Below are 17,392 nucleotides of genomic sequence, written 5' to 3'. Positions count from 1 at the left end.
TCATGTAGAACTTGTGTTTTTAAAAGATTGAGGAAAAAATATGATGTATGTGTAACAGTCAGACAACAGTATAATATTAATATGTAATATTGTAATTCTGAGTTTTTAATTTTGCCGCACTTTAACTAAAAAGTGATATAAAATATACATTTTTAAATCAACATAAAAAAAATGGTCTACTTGTAATGTGCATCTTCCTTTATATCCTGTCCTCATCTTAGATATTCAAAAATTATTTATTCAAAAGACACAATTTAACGAGAAAAATTTTTATTATTTTCTTCAATTCCCGCTTAAACACAGACAAATACTTGATATGAGATTTGCAAATCGTTACATAGTTACGTTACTGAATACAAACAAGTATCACACAAAATAAGCATGTATTCGTTGCATCGATTTCCTCGTAGAAAAGGTTCTCTTAAATGAGTATCAGATGCGTCAGAATGTTTCACCAAAAGTGCAGACAGGGTTTGTATCCGTCCAGCAACGTAAAACGATTTGCAGTACCGGAAGAGAAAGTTCCGTGGACAGTCGAATATGCCGATTATAAACCAGTGGAATACAATGCTGCTGCTCTTCTGGGTAAACCTTGGGCCGATCCGGATATACACGTGTCCTGTTTCAAACCAAAATGGAACGTTTTGGACGGTAACTATCTTTTTTTTGATTTGTTTAACAATCAATTGTGGACATTTATCGTATTCTAAAAGAAACCGACATGAGATGAAAAATCAATAGAAAATGTCATATTTAATAAGGTTAACAAATTTATACTAGAACAGCATTGCGCATGTGCAGACAAAATATTACGGCGCTATATTTGATATGATTTTTTATGCAAACAGGTAAAGTGAATCGAAAAAGTTTCACGGGCGATTACGTCGTAAACTCGGATGGTTATCCTTTGAACCCTGTGGGACGGACCGGTATCGTTGGTCGAGGGCTCCTAGGTCGATGGGGACCGAATCACGCTGCCGATCCGATCGTTACACGATGGAAACGCGATAACACGGGAGCTGTACAAACGGACGAGCACACGGGAAAACCAGTTTTGCAATTCGTCGCGATACAAAGAAGGGATTCCGGAGAATGGGCTATACCGGGAGGTATGGTCGATCCAGGAGAGACGGTCTCCGCTACTTTAATGAGAGAATTTATGGAAGAAGCGCTGAACGTTTTGGAAAAAAATGACACCGAAAAAGAAACCCTTCAAAATTCTATAAAGGAATTTTTCACAAAAGGAAAGGAGATTTACAAAGGATACGTGGACGATCCGCGAAATACGGATAACGCTTGGATGGAGACGGTGGCTATAAATTTTCACGACGAGGACAATGCCGTGATCGGAAAACTCGCATTGAAGGCTGGGGACGACGCGCGCGACGTAAGATGGATGGACGTGAATTGTGAAATAAATTTGTACGCTAATCACAGCGAATTTATAAGAAAAACTGTATTGGAACACAACGCGCACTGGTAAAGCACAACGTACGATTCCTGATTGCAATGAGTTGTTCTCGAAGAAAGGAACGTGTTCTTAAAAATTATTTACAACTTCTATATAAAAAAAAATTTATTTTTGTACTATTGTACGTACTATCTGTATGTACGCTATTTGTGCAACGCACAAATCAAACGTCGTTACTATTGTTTGTACCAATATATGAATCTTAAATCTAATAAACGATTATCTTAATTGATAAAATGAGATTTTTCAAAGAGTAAGATTCGACGAAAATACATACATATACCTGTCAAAAATATATCGACACTCTACTTTGTATCATAATCGATACATTTTCGGATATGAAAGTTTATAAGCGAGAGTACATAAAATTTGCGATGTTCAAATCTCACTTTAATATCAGGTGTATCTTCGTGTATAAATTTTTTTTTGTTTCAAGCATGCATCACAGCTATGTTCCAACTCAACTATGAGTCAAGTAAGTAGATGTATACATAACATAGTCGTAAAATTCATATTGAAATCATCGATACGCTTATCAACGTAACGCAGCACATAAAAATAAAATTATGTTCACAACCTTAACAAAAAGAAAAACAAAACAATTATGCAACGGAGAGGAGAGTTTTTAAGATTTGCGCATACGTATGAAATAATATGTATGCATTTGTTTCTGGATATAATTGAATCGTGTGATATTAATGAAAGTCATGTTACGCGTACTTGTAGATAAAAGTGCTTCAAGTTAAAGCAGAATCTTACACATACACACATATATTATAAACTGAGCAGCATCAATGTTGCTCTTACACGTATAGTTAATTATGCAAGATCTCTGTGTGTAAAAATGTGGACATTCTTGCGTGGTTTGCTGAATACATGTGTGTATTCTTGTAAAATTATCATATCAAAACAAACGCATCATATAGTATGAAAACAATAATACTATGTAAAACTTAAACTAGTTGTATCACTTAACCACATAACGTGATTTCGATAGGGTTTTACAGTAAAGTGACGTACGTTAATACAAACAAAAATACGTTTCACTTCTTAACATGGCACCTTACAGTTGGTGGTTATCGTAATGGGTGATTTACTAGGTTTCCCTAAGCCAAGAAGATCTAAGAACATTTGGGTCGGGTCTTGGATCGTGTTTTCGTTATATTCTGGCGTTTTGATTGTGCAAGGATCTTGCTTAGATGTTGTACGAAACCTTGTGCTCAATGTATAATTTGCAAGGAATTTCGTACTTAATGTAGAATTAACTAATCTGAGGAGCATAGTGTCGATATGAGGTACAACGGAGATGGTAGTTTCCTTCGACGAAGTCTTTGCTTTTTCTAAATCAAGTGCATGTTGCGCTTGTTTCTGACCTAACTTAGCCGCTCTGGTAAAATAAATACGCGCGGCATCAATATTGACTGATAATCCACCCCTTCCTTGAGCATGGAAAACTCCCAAATTGTACAATGCGTCAGCATGATCGTGCGTCGCTGCATCATTATAATACTTGGCAGCCTAAAGAAAGATTTTTACATTTTTACAAATATATTTTATATTTGTGTCTATCTTCCAAAGAAGTTTGCAATTTCATATAATGTTCAACAATTTTTCTATATCTGAAGAAGAAACTCCTTTGACTACCCTCCACTTCAATCTGGAGTCAATTCACAAGAGAGAGAAAGAACTCTAAATATTATCTGGCATATTTGAATGTACCTTCTTTTGATCCACTGAAGTTCCAATACCTAATTCATAACATAGGCCTAAATTGAACATACTTCCAGGAGATGACAGTTTGGCACCCTCGGAAAAATGCATCAAAGCATCCTTATAACGTTTTTCCTTCAAAGCATGTATACCACTTCGAAATTCATATTCTCCTACGATTGCATCATGAACCTTTGTAAATTCATTACCAACTTCTTCAAACGCCTAAAGATACATAGAATTTATCAGTATGTAACATAGTCAATATTTCAAGTTATCATCTTTTCTCTTAAAGTTTCAATATACATAAAATTATTGAATATCATGTCTCTCTAGAGCAAAATTCTCACTTTTTCAGAAACGGGATCGAATGGTTTTCCTACATTCCATAAATCTGAGTTTTGCAAACTGGATTTGTTATCCTCATTACCAACACAGTTGGTAACTGGCAGAATATTCCTGGGTTGTAAATTTAATTTTTGTGTGAGAAAAGAAATTCCACATTTGGGTTTTAAATTTTCCTTGTTGTTCTTGTCAAAGATTCTCTTGTGCAGGCAAAGTGTTTGGCACACAACCCATCCAGCTGCCAATGCGCTAGACTAATAAAATATAAGTCATAGTGTTGCTTTAAGTTGCACAACAAATATTGGATAATATAGAACTACTTGAGAAAACATTTACCCAGCTGAATGCTTCTGACCAATTATATCTGGTGTTCCATTCAGAATTATGCTTCTTGTCTTTTTTAGTTCCGGCACTTTTGGCCGATCCGCAAAAACCATTGTCACAAGAGACAAAAATCGGAGGAAGAAATTTTTGTCGACATGTCAAGCTTGTTTTGACGTCATTTTTTGAGTTATCTTGTGATGACTGTGAGTATATGTTGGTGCGACAAACACCACGTCGCTCTAACGTTTCTCGAATTCCACGGACTACGCATTTCCACATTTTTCTCTTTTCTCAAATCTTTTATATATATATATGTATATATATATAAAGAAAAAGATAAAACGTAATTTAGTTCGAGAGAAAAAAGTTGTTAAAACCGAGAGAGATAAAATCAACACTTTTACTACTGCGAAATTGGATTTACGCGCTACATCACAAAGACGAGCGCTCTGGAAGTTTGGAGAACACTGAAATTTACGAATTTTACTGCAAATTTTACATGAAAAAACAGTTTGACATCATCTCAACGTCAAATGATCCTATTCACGTGACACCGAACTGTATAAATTTCAAAATTCTCTACGACGAGCCAATTGAAATGTCGGATAACTTCGCATTTCCGTCAATGAGCGAGTGAAGAAAGTCAACAAGTATCGTGGTTGTGTTGGTAATACATTTCTAGTATCTAGTCTTTTAGTTTTGTATATGCATCTGCACTCTTGTTATGTAAATGTATATATATGTATATATATGAAGTGTTAACTTTTATATAAAAATGAATAAATAAATAAACATAATGTATGTGTAATTAAATGCTGAAAAATAGTAAATACATAACAGGAGAACAGAGAAAAAGAGAGAAAAGAAAGCCAAAGTACAAAAAGTACAGCTAAAAAGAACAGAACACGATTATACATGTTCGATCACGTGCGTTTTTAACCTATTTCGTATTGTTCCAACTCTATCTCACGCACAGATTTTGTATATTTATGAAAAAGAACTGATAGCACTTAAAATAATAAAGTAATTAAAAATGGCGAAAAAGAAGATCGGAAAACAAAGAAAAGATAAATATTATCAATTAGCAAAAGAGACAGGTGTGTAATTTTATCAATACACGAATAATCAAGTTACTAAAGTATTAGAGTCAATGACTGTATTTAACTCAAATGTTTAATCGTATTAATAAACATTTTTAGGTTTCAGATCACGTGCTGCTTTCAAATTGATTCAGTTAAACCGTAAATTTGAATTTCTTCAAAAGTCAAAAGTATGCATCGATTTGTGCGCAGCACCAGGTGGCTGGATGCAAGTTGCCAAACAAAATATGCCACTATCATCTATAGTTATAGGAGTGGATTTGTTTCCAATAAAACCTGTCCCAGGATGTATCAGTCTTGTAGAAGATATTACAACAGATCAGTGTAGAGTAACTATCTCACGTGAATTAAAGACATGGAAAGCTGACGTTGTTTTACACGATGGTGCTCCCAATGTGGGAAAGAACTGGCTTCATGATGCGTATCAACAGGCTGTTTTAACATTATCAGCCGTTAAACTAGCTACTCAATTCTTAAGTGCAGGTGGTTGGTTTGTAACAAAAATATTTCGATCTAAAGATTATAATCCATTGCTCTGGGTGCTAAAACAGCTATTCAAAAAGGTATTAATATTTTTAAAAGAATTTTTACTGATCATTGTTTATATGATTTGACTAACACTTTACTTATGTAGGTACATGCCACTAAACCTCAAGCTTCCCGTAACGAATCTGCAGAAATTTTTGTGGTTTGTCAACATTACATCGCGCCAGATAAACTAGATCCCAAGTTCTTTGATCCAAAGCATGTATTTTCTGAATTGGAAATAGAACCAAAAAATACCTTAAATGTTCTTCATCCGGAAAAACAGAAGAAAAAGAAAGCTGAAGGATATCCTACGAATGATTACACGTTGTATCACAAATTATCTGCGAAAGATTTCATTGCTTGTGAAAATGCGATAGAGGCTCTGCAGAACGCTTCTGAGATAGTAATAGATGACGAAATCATCGACAAGCATGAGAAAACGACTAAAGAAATTAGAGAATGTTGCAAGGATATTAAGGTACTTGGTCTAAAGGATTTGAAGCTTCTGCTCAAGTGGTGGAAGGCATTAAAAGAAACAGAAACTAAAAACAAGGAAGAGAATAAAACAGAAGAAAAGGATAAAGTTGAAGATAAAACTGCAGAGATAACTACAAGTCTGGAAGAGCAAGAGGATTTGGAAGATGAGGCAATTCAAAAACAAATCGCTGAGCTCAGAGCGGAGGAGATGAAAGAGTTAAAACGCAAGAAAAAGAAAGCTATAAAAGAAAGACAAAAACTGAACGAACGTCTTAATTTGAAAATGATTCATAAAAATGACGAAGGACCCAAATTAGAAGGAGATGATATGTTTAAATTAAGCCAAGTTCAAAGTTATCAACAATTGGAACAACTGACAAACCAAACACCTGATGTCTTAGCGGAAAGTGATGTAGACTCGGATGATGAGATTGTCAAGCCGAAGATGATTCGTTATGAAAAAGATACAGGTCACTTGGATAGTAAAGGTTTATATTATAAAACGGAAGACAGTGAGGAAAATGATAGTGACGCTGAATCAGACAATATTAACAGCGATAAATCTAGACTAGGTATTACATTTATTATAAATATAGTAAAACTTTAGTTTTTGATATGTCTAGTGATAAAATCTTTTTTTTCTACTAATTTAAGATTTTTTATTTTTTATTTATTTTTCAAATTTATAATAAATCTTTATTGCGAAATAGATCTAGAGGATTCCGAAGACGAAAGTACGAGTGAACCGCAAATAGAACAACCATCTGTAGATCCTGATAGCAATCCGTTGCTCACCGATTTAGATTTCCGAGACAAAAAAACCAAAAGGATTAGTAAAGCAGAATTGTGGTTCGAGAAAGATGCGTTTAAAAATTTGGAGGATGAAGACGACGCGGACTACGAAATAAATAGAATGATCGATGTATACAAAAAGAAAGGAGGACATATTGTTGGAGAGGAGAAAAATGTAGAAGAGAAAACAAATGAGAAGAAAGAACGAAAACGCAACATCAGTGAAAGGGATGGTAGCGAAAGTGACGACACAAATTCAGATTACGATGTGGAAGAAATGATGGCTCCCCAAAGAAAAGTACAAAAAATTGGCAAAAAAGACGGTTTCGAAATAGCGTCGAAGGAAACAGGTGAGAAAGGTTTTGTTTCGGCAGAGAAAAAAATCAGCCTCAGACGTTTTTTTTTTTTTTTTTCAGAAGTGCTTAGGATTATTTATAATTGAAAGTTAGAATATACTATGTATAGTCACATTAATCTAAATTATTCATTTGTGCGATCGCGACTAGGTAAAACACCGAAAAAGAGAAAACTTACTTCCGAGGATTTAGCGCTCGGATCATTGTTGATCGAAAGTAAAAAATCACGAAGGAACTTGATCGACTCGGCTTGGAATAGATACACGTTCAACGACGAGAAATTGCCCGATTGGTTTTTAAAGGATGAAGAAAAACATATGAGAAAAGACGTGCCTGTGCCTAAGGAACTTGCCGACGAATACAAAAAGAGAGTCGAGGACTTGAATGTCAGACCGATCAAGAAAGTAATGGAGGCCAAGGCAAGGAAAAAGAAACGTGCACTGCGCAAACTTGAGAAGGCCAATAAAAAAGTCGAAGCACTGATGGATAATACGGATATCACCGGTAAAGAGAAAGTCGAACAGATTAAAGCGTAAGTGCGAGATTTTTTTAGAACTTTCGTGATTCTGAACGAAAAACATATTTTAATTCAATTTCTAATTTGATTTAGGTTGTATAAGAGAGCAACTAGAGAACCGAAGAAAGAAGTTACGTATGTCGTAGCAAAGAAACACTTGGCGGGCAAGCGAAGTGTTAGGCCTGCTGGTGTGAAAGGTCGATACAAAATAGTCGATCCGAGAATGAAAAAGGATTTACGTGCGGCGAAAAATAAATTGCAAAAAAATGCAAAAGGTCGCAAAGGAACCAAAAAGAATTTGCGCGCGTCAAAAAAAGTGCAAAGCACCGCAAAAAGTCGCAAAGGACATAAAACCGCCAAAAAGAGATAAATTGTTTAGATTTTAATAACGATAAGTAAACGTCGTGTAGATTGTTTTGTATTTATCGGATAACAAAAAGTGTTGTAAAAACATTCATTATAAAAAAAATATATTTCACAAGAGAAAGACAGAGAAAGAGAGTTTACGTCATCTTACGAAATATTCCGTAAATAAGATAGTGGTGTGTCTATACGTACAAATCCATATTGCCTATTTATCTACTAACGTGACTTTCGTCTCCTATACCCTCTTTGAAACCTTGATCCGACGCGTAAACCCCTCCACGAGCTTATAATACTCTCAGCTGTTCCGCGTATCAGATATCTCGATGTGACCAACGGGCCGTCGCCTGCGTAGCGTCGGGACGCTGCGGTCGATGTCAAGGACAAGGCCGATGGCATCTATAAAGATCGCTCTGCGTCGGCGTTCCATGCATCGTCATTTGCGAAAGTAGCATCGAACCGATTTCCGTGAGTAAGTATACGTGAGTGCCAAGAGAGATTCGACCCGCGTCCCCCGTATAATAAAAATTATAGATCGCACGACATTCTATTTTATATTACAACACACCGACAAGATTTTTATAGCAATCTGTGGGACAGAATTGTATTCTATTTTTCGTACGTGAATAAGCACGTAAAAAAAAAAAAATTAAAAAAATAAAAAAAAATTCAGAAATAAACTGGATGGATTTTTTCCGCAATAAAAAAAAAGAACCATCGTGATGAAGTCGATTAAATTTACGATGCATTCGCAGCCGCCCTAATAGATGGGGTTATCGATAATGTACTTTGTGTTGCAACTGCGTAGCTGCTACGACCGATGTCAAGGCCGATAGCGTACATATACATATAGAGAGAGAGAGAGAGAGAGAGACTGCTTATTGCAGCCAAATTGATGCCGCTACTCCGATATTGGGAAAGGACTTCAAAACAGCATAACGCATGTGTGGGATGCGTGTTTCGCTTTCATATAGATGAATTAATTCGCTGATGCACTCGCGGCTATGTCTGATCTCGCATACATACACGTGTGGTAACGTGTATATTAGATTGCATAACAGACACACAATGATATTTAATGGTTTTTTAGTCAAATTAGTTCGGCTTAAGCTTTGTTGTAGCGCGTGAAAAGTTATTCTCTTCAAACGCGAAATACAACAACAAGATTTAATATCAAAAATTCGCATCAAATTTTAATCTAAGAAGCGTAAAAATATCTCGAACGCAATAAACATCCGCTTGTTTTTATCGCGACGTAGTTTTGCAAAGCGGCGCCAAGCATTTGTTTCTCGTGATCTTCTCCCGTGAGATTGGCACATCGTTGCTACGCGAAGTAAAAATGTTCAGCGAACGGAATTTATATTTTTTTACACACGGAATGCAAGACGAATGTGAGCGATCTTTTTTTTTAACTGTAAATTATTGCAACTAATTTGCGCTCTATGAGTCGTCGTAAATATTTTTATACATAAATGTTTTCGTATTTCGTAGAATGTGATATGCCGTCGGTGTGTGTTTGTGTATCCACACACGGTAGGCGCTTACGTCAAGGGCGACCTCGACTTTCCACCGTCTCTAATCTGCGCGAGAATCGGTCCGAGACAACCATTTTGTTCGATCATGCGACTTTAGTCCGTAAGCACACAGAGCAGCAAACTTCTTCGCGCGCCCCGTCGGTATCTCTCGAAATTTAGATATCTTGTCTATTTATAAAAGAAGGCCGCAGTAATGGATCTATTTATACAATGTGTTATCGTAAAAAATATTTTACCGCTCATTTATTTTTCGCTCAGATCACGAAAAGCGTGCATAAATGCTTTGTATCGAAAACATTTAAAAATATAAATAAAATAAACATATAAAATGAATATATTAAAATATATGCGCGAAGACAAGAAAACTTTTTAAAAAAACATCCTTGAGCGAAGGTCGGCACGTGCCAGTGCTTGAAAATAAGCATTATTTGCAACACGATTATCGAGATAGCATCGCGTTAATGCTCACTTGTATATCGGTCTGTTTAAATATTTAAAATATTTCACGCATTGTGAGTGTTTTTTTGTCATGGTAGCAAAATGCATCCACAGAACGGAGTTTCGATACTCCAACAAACCGCAGTTTATTATCGCAACGGAGTAAAATCGTCGCGAACACGCGAATAGCTAATTAGTCAAAGTACAAAAATATCTAATGCAAAATAATGATGATACAATTCACTCACCAAACTGCCGCTCACTCATCCGCGCGAGGAGGTTGTGTTTTGCTGTCCGTTTGCCGTTGCCTATTCCTCTGCAAGAAATCCTCAGGAAGATCTTTCGATTAATTGCGAATTAATTCATAAATTGCTGTCACTCGCGTCACTTTTCGACACTTTCGAACCAACACACTTTCTCGCACCAACGTTAATTAATCCGCGATTTTGACAACGCGAGATATGCGCGCGCGCGCGCGCATATCTCTTCTGGAGAAGAATCGTGCTTCCCCTCGTGCACGCGTCAATCAACGTTAATTGGGAAAATCTTGATAATCGCGGACCTCACGCGGGTTAATTACGCGATAATCACGCGTCCGTCACTTCGCCCGCTCCCTCGATTCTCGCCACTCTCAAACGCAATACACGAAGCGAGCGTGTCACGCAAAACCGCTTGTTGCTCCCCCACGATAACCAACGTTCGTTACACGGATGAACTCTCTCTCTCATTCGCGAGATTCGAATTTGACGATCGATTCCGTTGACAACTTCACGTCGATCGATGACAAATCACGTCGCTCGCATTTCGTTCGGGCGTAAGGGATGCCAACCGCGACCCCCCGCGAATATACACTGTGCCTTTTCTATGTCCCGCGACGCGTGTAATTGCAACGGTTAGCCGGGAGTGTCGCCGTAAAATGACGGGCGAATGTCGAGAATCGCGACAATTAAAATCTGCAGTCTGTGACCGTGGACTTGCGTCGGAACCGGTAAAATTCAACACTGATATTTCAACAGTTTCGTTCGGTCAACAAAATGTGAGTAGAAAATAACATTGAAATCCTTCGTTGTGTTGTTGCGAACTTCGCCTTCGGTTACGGCCTGCGTAAATTGATCCTAATCCGCCATAAATCACTTGAGATTTTTCGATCGACGCGACGCGCGACGACGTTAGTCGTATCTCTTTCGCGATTCTTGTCCCAAGTGCGAGGTAAAGTGTGACGAATGATCGGGAGTGTCGCGAAGACGAGAGCGTGGAATGATAATTAACTCGATCTGTCGTAATTAAAGCCGAGATTTTTTTATTTATCGACGCGAGACAAGACGTCGTCCGTATTTCACGATGTTTCGTCGCTCGTCGGTTTACGAAACCACGTAAAATGTGAACAAGAGGACTTGGGAGTGTTGCACGCGCACAACCGCCGGGAGTGTCGAATCGTAATTAACGCGATCGATCGTATAATTGCCGGAAATGTTTTCCTCGGACACGCGTGGTGATGTACGCGTGTAACGACGTTTGTTCGTCGTGTGTGGTCTTCCATTGGTCCTGAACGTCAAAATCGCGAAGGAATAAAGGATTAATGTTCGGAGCAACGGGGCACAAGCAACAATGGCGGAGAGCATTGACCGGTAAGGAAGATCATTTGCTTATCTTAGGATCTTGTTAGATTAAGAACAAACGCACATAATGAGGTTATCCTTAGATTCGTTTTGGCTAATATGCGGTGTTAATCAGGCAAATTCGCCTGAACTATTCGCAGAGTGTGATTATGTGATTAACACTTTAGAAAAATAATTTTTATTCTGCTTATATTCCGAGAAAAAGAGAGGAAAAGAGGGAGAGAGAAAGATTGACAATAAAAAATCAGTAGACGAGAGTGATAAAAAAGTACGCGAATATGTACTTTATCTTGTGAAAAATACACATAAACCCACGCGAGTATAGGTACTTGACGTTCCCTTTTATAGTCCTAAAGCTTTTTATAGAGGGTAAAAATCCTCGTACATGTCAGGAGAGAGAGAGAGAGAGAGAGAGCGCTAAAAAGGAAACGAATGGTCCCGTAACGATCAAGAGAGAAAGAGAAATTAAGAGAACACAGAAGAGAGATAGTGATATAGATAGATAGAGAGAAAGAGAATGAGAAGGAAAGAGAAATAGGCGAAGAGAGTTGACGAGGGTGCGGTAATTGAGGATCGTTAACGCGTCCTCGAGGGAGATCGAGCGAGTGGCTGGATTTCGCTGCCCCCGTTCTTCTCTCCGGTTTCACCCTCTCGTCTAACCCCCGGCCGCGGCACCGTTGACCTTCAACCGTTCAAGAGTGGATGGACCTTGTTCGCCATCGGGGCTGTGGTATAAGGTCAAGGCTGTCATTCCCGGCGTGTGCCGGGACGACGTGCGAGCACGACCTCCGGATGCATCGAGCGAACTGCGCGCGCACACGGCGTCTGCGTCGCGACGCCAGCCCTGCCGTCGCTCCTCCGTCGTCGTGAGCCATTGCCAAGGTCTCCGCTGGTCACGGGCAAACCCGTTATACACCGGTTGTTCGTCGTGAGCAACACGAGGTCGGCTTGTCGATTGTCCCGGGGTAGGACGCGCCCTTCGATAGGACGACTTTTTTTTTGCTAAGCGGAACGCGTAGGCGAGAGAGAAAGAGAGAGTAGAGGCGGAGATAGATTTATCGAAGAATATATACAGAGTAAATGAGTTCTAGAAATGGTGTCTCATTTTTGCGACATGATAAAGATGGATATATTTTTTATCTCTTCTTATTTCTCGTGATACGTAGTACAAACATGTATTCGTACTTTCTTGGAACATCGGTCTTTTTATCATTGCTTGTCAAGAGCATTCTTATTACGACGTATACACATTGAGATACGCGTGCTCTTCGTGCGAACAGAGAGAAAAAGAGAGAGAGAGAGAGGAGAAGAGAGAGAAAGAGAGTGAGCGAGCAAGACAGAAGGCGGCGGAGGGTCGGAAGCTGAGGGTGAGTTACTCGGGGACGAGTAAGTTCAAGGTTGCTTGGTCCGGGCCGCGTGTCCGGGCCACGTCCGGACGTGCCAACGCAAATACGATTTCGTTTCGAGGACACTTAAGTATCGAAACAACAGATTTCGATCATAAACTCAGGGAATCGGCTGGAGAAACGACGCGTCTCGGAAGTTTCCGAATTAGAAACAAGTAACAAACGGAAAATAAACGATTAAAAAAAAAAAAAAAAACAAATCAAACAAATAGGAGCGCGCGTGTAGGCGGAAGAAAAAAACGACAGAAATATAGACTCGATAGAAAAAATTTGCACTATTTATTATTCTAATATCTCTGATACGTTTTAACGTGACGTAACGACAGTCACATATTCGGTCGTGTGATATTACGCAATGTCAAAATTTTCGACGCAATCGGTCAATTGGCCGATAGCGCAACACGGTCAACGTTGATGCATGTTGTTGACTAGCTTGCGTCATTATTCCGCGAAGTCAGTAAATTATCGTATATAATAATGATGTCACGGAACATCTTGAGAAACACCCACCATCGAACATCGGTTTACATAGATTCAACACACATATCGCAATCTCTAAGAAATCGAGAGACACATAATCGCGTGGACGACGCAATAGAATTTCTCCTTACGTACTCTAAAAATACTTTTGCTATTTTGAAATCTAAAGTTAACAATTTTGTTTATTTATTCGTCTCGGAAATTATTTACGTTTGCTTTTCATATGTTTTTCCTTCGAATGATAAAAGTTTCCTTTCAATCGTGATGTGTTTTTTTTTTTTTTTTTACTTTCAACCGGCAAGATCTCGGGGAACGATCTTATCTATCTCTGATTATATCGGAAGAGCGCTTCTTTAAAAGCGTTATTTCTTACGTCTAATAAGCTCCGCTGCGGATATAGCGCACCTCTTCTAGGCGTTGACGTTTTTCCTTGGACCTGGAAAATCCATTCGACCTCTTTTCCTATTTTCCGCGTGGGACGTGCATTCGAGCGCGGTAACCTTGAACTTCATCAGTTCTTTCGCGTCTTCTCTCTCCATCTCCCTCGCTGTTTCTCTCTTGCCCGCGCGAGCTACTGACGTCATGGTTATCGACCTGAAAATCTCGAGGCTACTTCATCTATACCTATCCCACGTGGGCGCATCAACGCGCATACATGTCAATTGTGTATTATATCATTGCGAAGATGCACAATGTAGTAACGATACGCGGGAACAATTTACTCTTACAATTAGTTATTTGTATACATTATCGCGTATTTGTTGCAAACTTATTGCGTACACGTTTAATGAACTGTTTAATGAAAAAAAAAAAACTCACTTTGTATGACACAGAGAAAATTTAGATTTAATCTCATACCTCATCTCACATGTAACTGAAAATACCTGCTCCGGAGCATTTAGCGAGGAAAATCTTAAATAAACTTACGCAAACTTTAACCTTTTAAATAGAGATGTGAGAGAGCTTAAAGCTTTAGTTTCTTTATGTAATTTTTTTTTTTTATATGTACACATTATATTTAGTTAAAGTTTGAATTCAACTTTGCGTATTTCAAGCAGAGAAACGCTTTTTCTGGTACTACTATGTTTCTTTTTTTTTGTTTTTGATATATTACTCGGCAAAATGTCAGAAGTCGAATAAGTTTTTTTTTTTTTTATAAAAAATCGTTAGTTAAAAAACTAGGAAATGAGAGCACGAAAGTACATAAATATTCAGTTTTTCTTTTTTACGTTAGACCGTTCATAAATTCCGTGTCCAATGTATGAGCTGTTCACCGTAGTGGATAGGATGGCGATTGATGAACGACATTCGGCTTTCTTTTATACGTTGTTAAAAAAATCTCAAAGTCGTCTGGAAAGGATAGGAGGGACATGTTTCGTGTTTTTTTTTTCTTTTTTTCGACCGAGATTCGTTACAAAGGAAGAACTATCGTGTGGTAACATTTGAGAAGAATCGTGGGCACGTAACGATTTTTTAAAACGGCTCTCAAGATGGTTTCCTCTCTCCCACATAAATTACAAATTTTTTTTCACGTCGACGTTATTATGTAATAGTTTTTTCCCCACTTTCCCGAGTTTTTTCACTGTAAATTGCAAACTATCGTTGCCGCTGTGCATGTTATTCGGCAGCGCTAAGTTTTTTTACGTCCTTCTTGAAAAGAAAAAATCAATTTCACGAGAACGGATTAATTTACAGTTTCCTCTGCTTTTGTCTTTTTCTTTTTCTCTCTCCCACATCTCTTTTGTCATTTTCATTTAGTAATTCCCGAGTACGTTTTCTCGCAAAAGATAAACACTAATGAGGAAAAAAAACAGTTCTTATAAGAATATATACACGTACGTATACACGGCACTTATGTTATTTTCGTTTTGTGAGCTGGCGTGCGAACGAAACGTTTTCTTGATGTTATAATATCGATCGACGTGATCTTTGCGAGTTTGTACGTATTTCGTGATTACGTTTTCTTTCCCGCTATACAATTTTCTATTCAAGGCCGATGACGGATGCTATTAATACAGCGGCTGAATTTCTCTTTGTCGCTCGTATTAATAGCAGCTGTCATCGTTAAGATCACGCGGTTGTGACCGCGCAACGGAAATTCCACCGTTCTTCCGGAAGAATTTTCGCGACATTTGTATTTTAAAAATATCTCGAGAATTCGCGTAGAGAGAAATGCAAGTTTAAATACTGCGTCGTTCACACCAAATAGCTGAACATAAATCTCTGACCCATTGCACATGTGATTTAATAACGCGACTCGAGTGAGATTTTATTATTGTTAATATTACTTGTTATTCTTTTGTTTTGTCATATTAGCGCTATAGTTACACATTTTTTTTGATAAAAACACTGTGTGTATAAAATAGAACTAAGATTAGGAAGATTACACACTTTTCCGCGTTTTTAATAGAACGAATAAACACGTTTGCTTTGTGACGAAGTAACAGTCTATGGACGTGCATGAGCAAGGTGGAGGCCAGAATACATCTATATCATTTTAAAGCTAAAAACGGAACCAAGGATATCGAGACATTTAGTATAAGTGAAGTGCTACCCGGAATCACGATAACGCGCCATTCTTTGTCTATCAAGAATCGCCCCGTGATTTCTATAAAATTTATTTATTCGTACCATATGTGTGTGAGCACAATATATTCCATGTTTTCTGGACATATGCGTGAGTCAAACGTTTCTATCGCACGAACAATGTATTGCTTCTTCGTAAAAAAATACAATATTCTGAAAACCCACGTTCATAGCGTTGCCTAGTTACTTCCCGCAAAAGACGGTGATAATTTGTTTTTAAGATTTATTGTTACCTTCGTACATAGGCCAGACTTTTCACACATGTTTACGAGAGTTATAAGAATCCAAGGACGTTTCGAAATAAAGTTAGTTACGCATTTGTTCGAGCCTTCGCAAGTTGTGATTTACACGCGTTCTGTCCGTGTAACCGATAATTTGGAGATGGCTCAATCGTTATTTTTTTCGCCGATTTTGGAGACGATTTACGTTAAATTATCTGAGTTAGAAATTCTATTCGTGCGTCAACAAAACCGAAGGTTGTAAGTATATCTAATTGCATTGTTCGTGCAATATTATCGGCATTGAACAAGTTTCCTGGTTGGTTTTCAAATATCCTTCGTTAGTTGTTTGTTTCGCACGTGTCGTAAGTGATATCGAATTCATAAAACGCGATTCGTCATGCACTGTGTACATAAAAATTTCAATCTTCGAGCCGATAAAAGAGCGGTTCTTTTCACTTTCGTTGAGACAAGCAGGAAATGTGTGTCACCGTGTCAGCAGGCCGTTGGCCGTGTTCTACTTTCTCGTTTCCTTTCGCTCTTCGAGAGGGCGATGCCACATTCATCCTAGACATTTCGCGCTGCAATCAAGAGAAATAAAAAAAAAATTTTTTTTTTTAAGTTTTTTATTAATATTGTGTTTTGTAATGAGCTTCACGGTACAAATGTTTGAGATTTATTTCAGTTTCGTTGTATATTCTTAGAAAGCTAGATCTTTAATCAACTTTTATATGTTTACTGGATTTTGATATTTTAAAATATGTTTACTGGACAAAACCTCAGTGAAGAAATTGCAAAGAGAATCAGTATTTGATTTGCAAATAAAACCATCGCAAAGTTGATCTGAAACGTTCTGTTTGCAAAACATTTTGAAATTCAACAGAGATTATCCGTCGCTTCGGAGCGCGCGATGCCAAATCGCGCACTTAGTCGCGAAACAAATAGGTATCAACAAAATAGAATATAGAGAAAGCGGATCAGAACCTCACGTTACGCCACTTGAGAAGGATAAATGCGGTTAGTAAGAGTGTTCGCGGGTTCACAACGGGTTCACGAATCCTCGTGAGTGCGAGAGAAACGGGTGTACACGACGCACTCTTTGTCCCCATCAACGGGAGCGACCCAGA

The 17,392-nt window shown here is 38.0% G+C and overlaps 5 protein-coding genes across 6 annotated transcripts in view; 3 read left to right on the top strand and 2 right to left on the bottom strand.

Annotated features, from left to right (window-relative positions):
- The window catches only part of LOC109855877, an 83,561-nt gene extending 72,934 nt beyond the window's left edge, over window positions 1-10,627 (bottom strand). For both annotated transcript variants that reach the window (XM_020430567.1, XM_020430566.1), the window contains exon 1: window positions 10,205-10,627. In XM_020430567.1, coding sequence (XP_020286156.1) covers window positions 10,205-10,223 — 19 coding nt within the window. In that variant the 5' untranslated portion in view covers window positions 10,224-10,627. The remainder of the gene's footprint in view (window positions 1-10,204) is intronic.
- On the top strand, window positions 335-1,683 carry LOC109855889 (ADP-ribose pyrophosphatase, mitochondrial). The gene is made up of 2 exons (XM_020430587.1): window positions 335-651; window positions 849-1,683. Exons 1-2 carry the CDS (start codon window positions 426-428, stop codon window positions 1,481-1,483), a joined length of 861 nt encoding a protein of 286 aa, XP_020286176.1. The 5' UTR covers window positions 335-425; the 3' UTR covers window positions 1,484-1,683.
- On the bottom strand, window positions 1,780-4,304 carry LOC109855887. Its single transcript, XM_020430584.1, has 4 exons — window positions 3,863-4,304; window positions 3,532-3,780; window positions 3,191-3,406; window positions 1,780-2,989 (listed from the first exon to the last, which is right to left on the bottom strand). Exons 1-4 carry the CDS (start codon window positions 4,127-4,129, stop codon window positions 2,522-2,524), a joined length of 1,200 nt encoding a protein of 399 aa, XP_020286173.1. The 5' UTR covers window positions 4,130-4,304; the 3' UTR covers window positions 1,780-2,521.
- LOC109855882 (pre-rRNA processing protein FTSJ3) lies at window positions 4,733-8,589 on the top strand. Its single transcript, XM_020430577.1, has 6 exons — window positions 4,733-4,947; window positions 5,050-5,513; window positions 5,585-6,527; window positions 6,666-7,097; window positions 7,254-7,635; window positions 7,714-8,589. The coding sequence occupies exons 1-6, from the start codon at window positions 4,884-4,886 to the stop codon at window positions 7,988-7,990; spliced, it is 2,562 nt and encodes an 853-aa protein (XP_020286166.1). The 5' UTR covers window positions 4,733-4,883; the 3' UTR covers window positions 7,991-8,589.
- A 321-nt stretch (window positions 10,628-10,948) lies between the features above and the next one.
- The window catches only part of LOC109855905 (KH domain-containing protein akap-1), a 156,290-nt gene continuing 149,846 nt past the window's right edge, over window positions 10,949-17,392 (top strand). Inside the window, exon 1 of the mRNA XM_020430611.1 lies at window positions 10,949-11,584. The gene's annotated coding sequence lies outside the window, so the exon portion shown is untranslated. The remainder of the gene's footprint in view (window positions 11,585-17,392) is intronic.

Source organism: Pseudomyrmex gracilis, unplaced genomic scaffold, assembly GCF_002006095.1.
Source record: "Pseudomyrmex gracilis isolate BER0280 unplaced genomic scaffold, ASM200609v1 scaffold_101, whole genome shotgun sequence".
NCBI lineage: Eukaryota > Metazoa > Arthropoda > Insecta > Hymenoptera > Formicidae > Pseudomyrmex > Pseudomyrmex gracilis.
The sequence above is the reverse complement of the archived record's forward strand: the minus strand, read 5'-3'. Positions and strand labels throughout refer to the sequence as shown.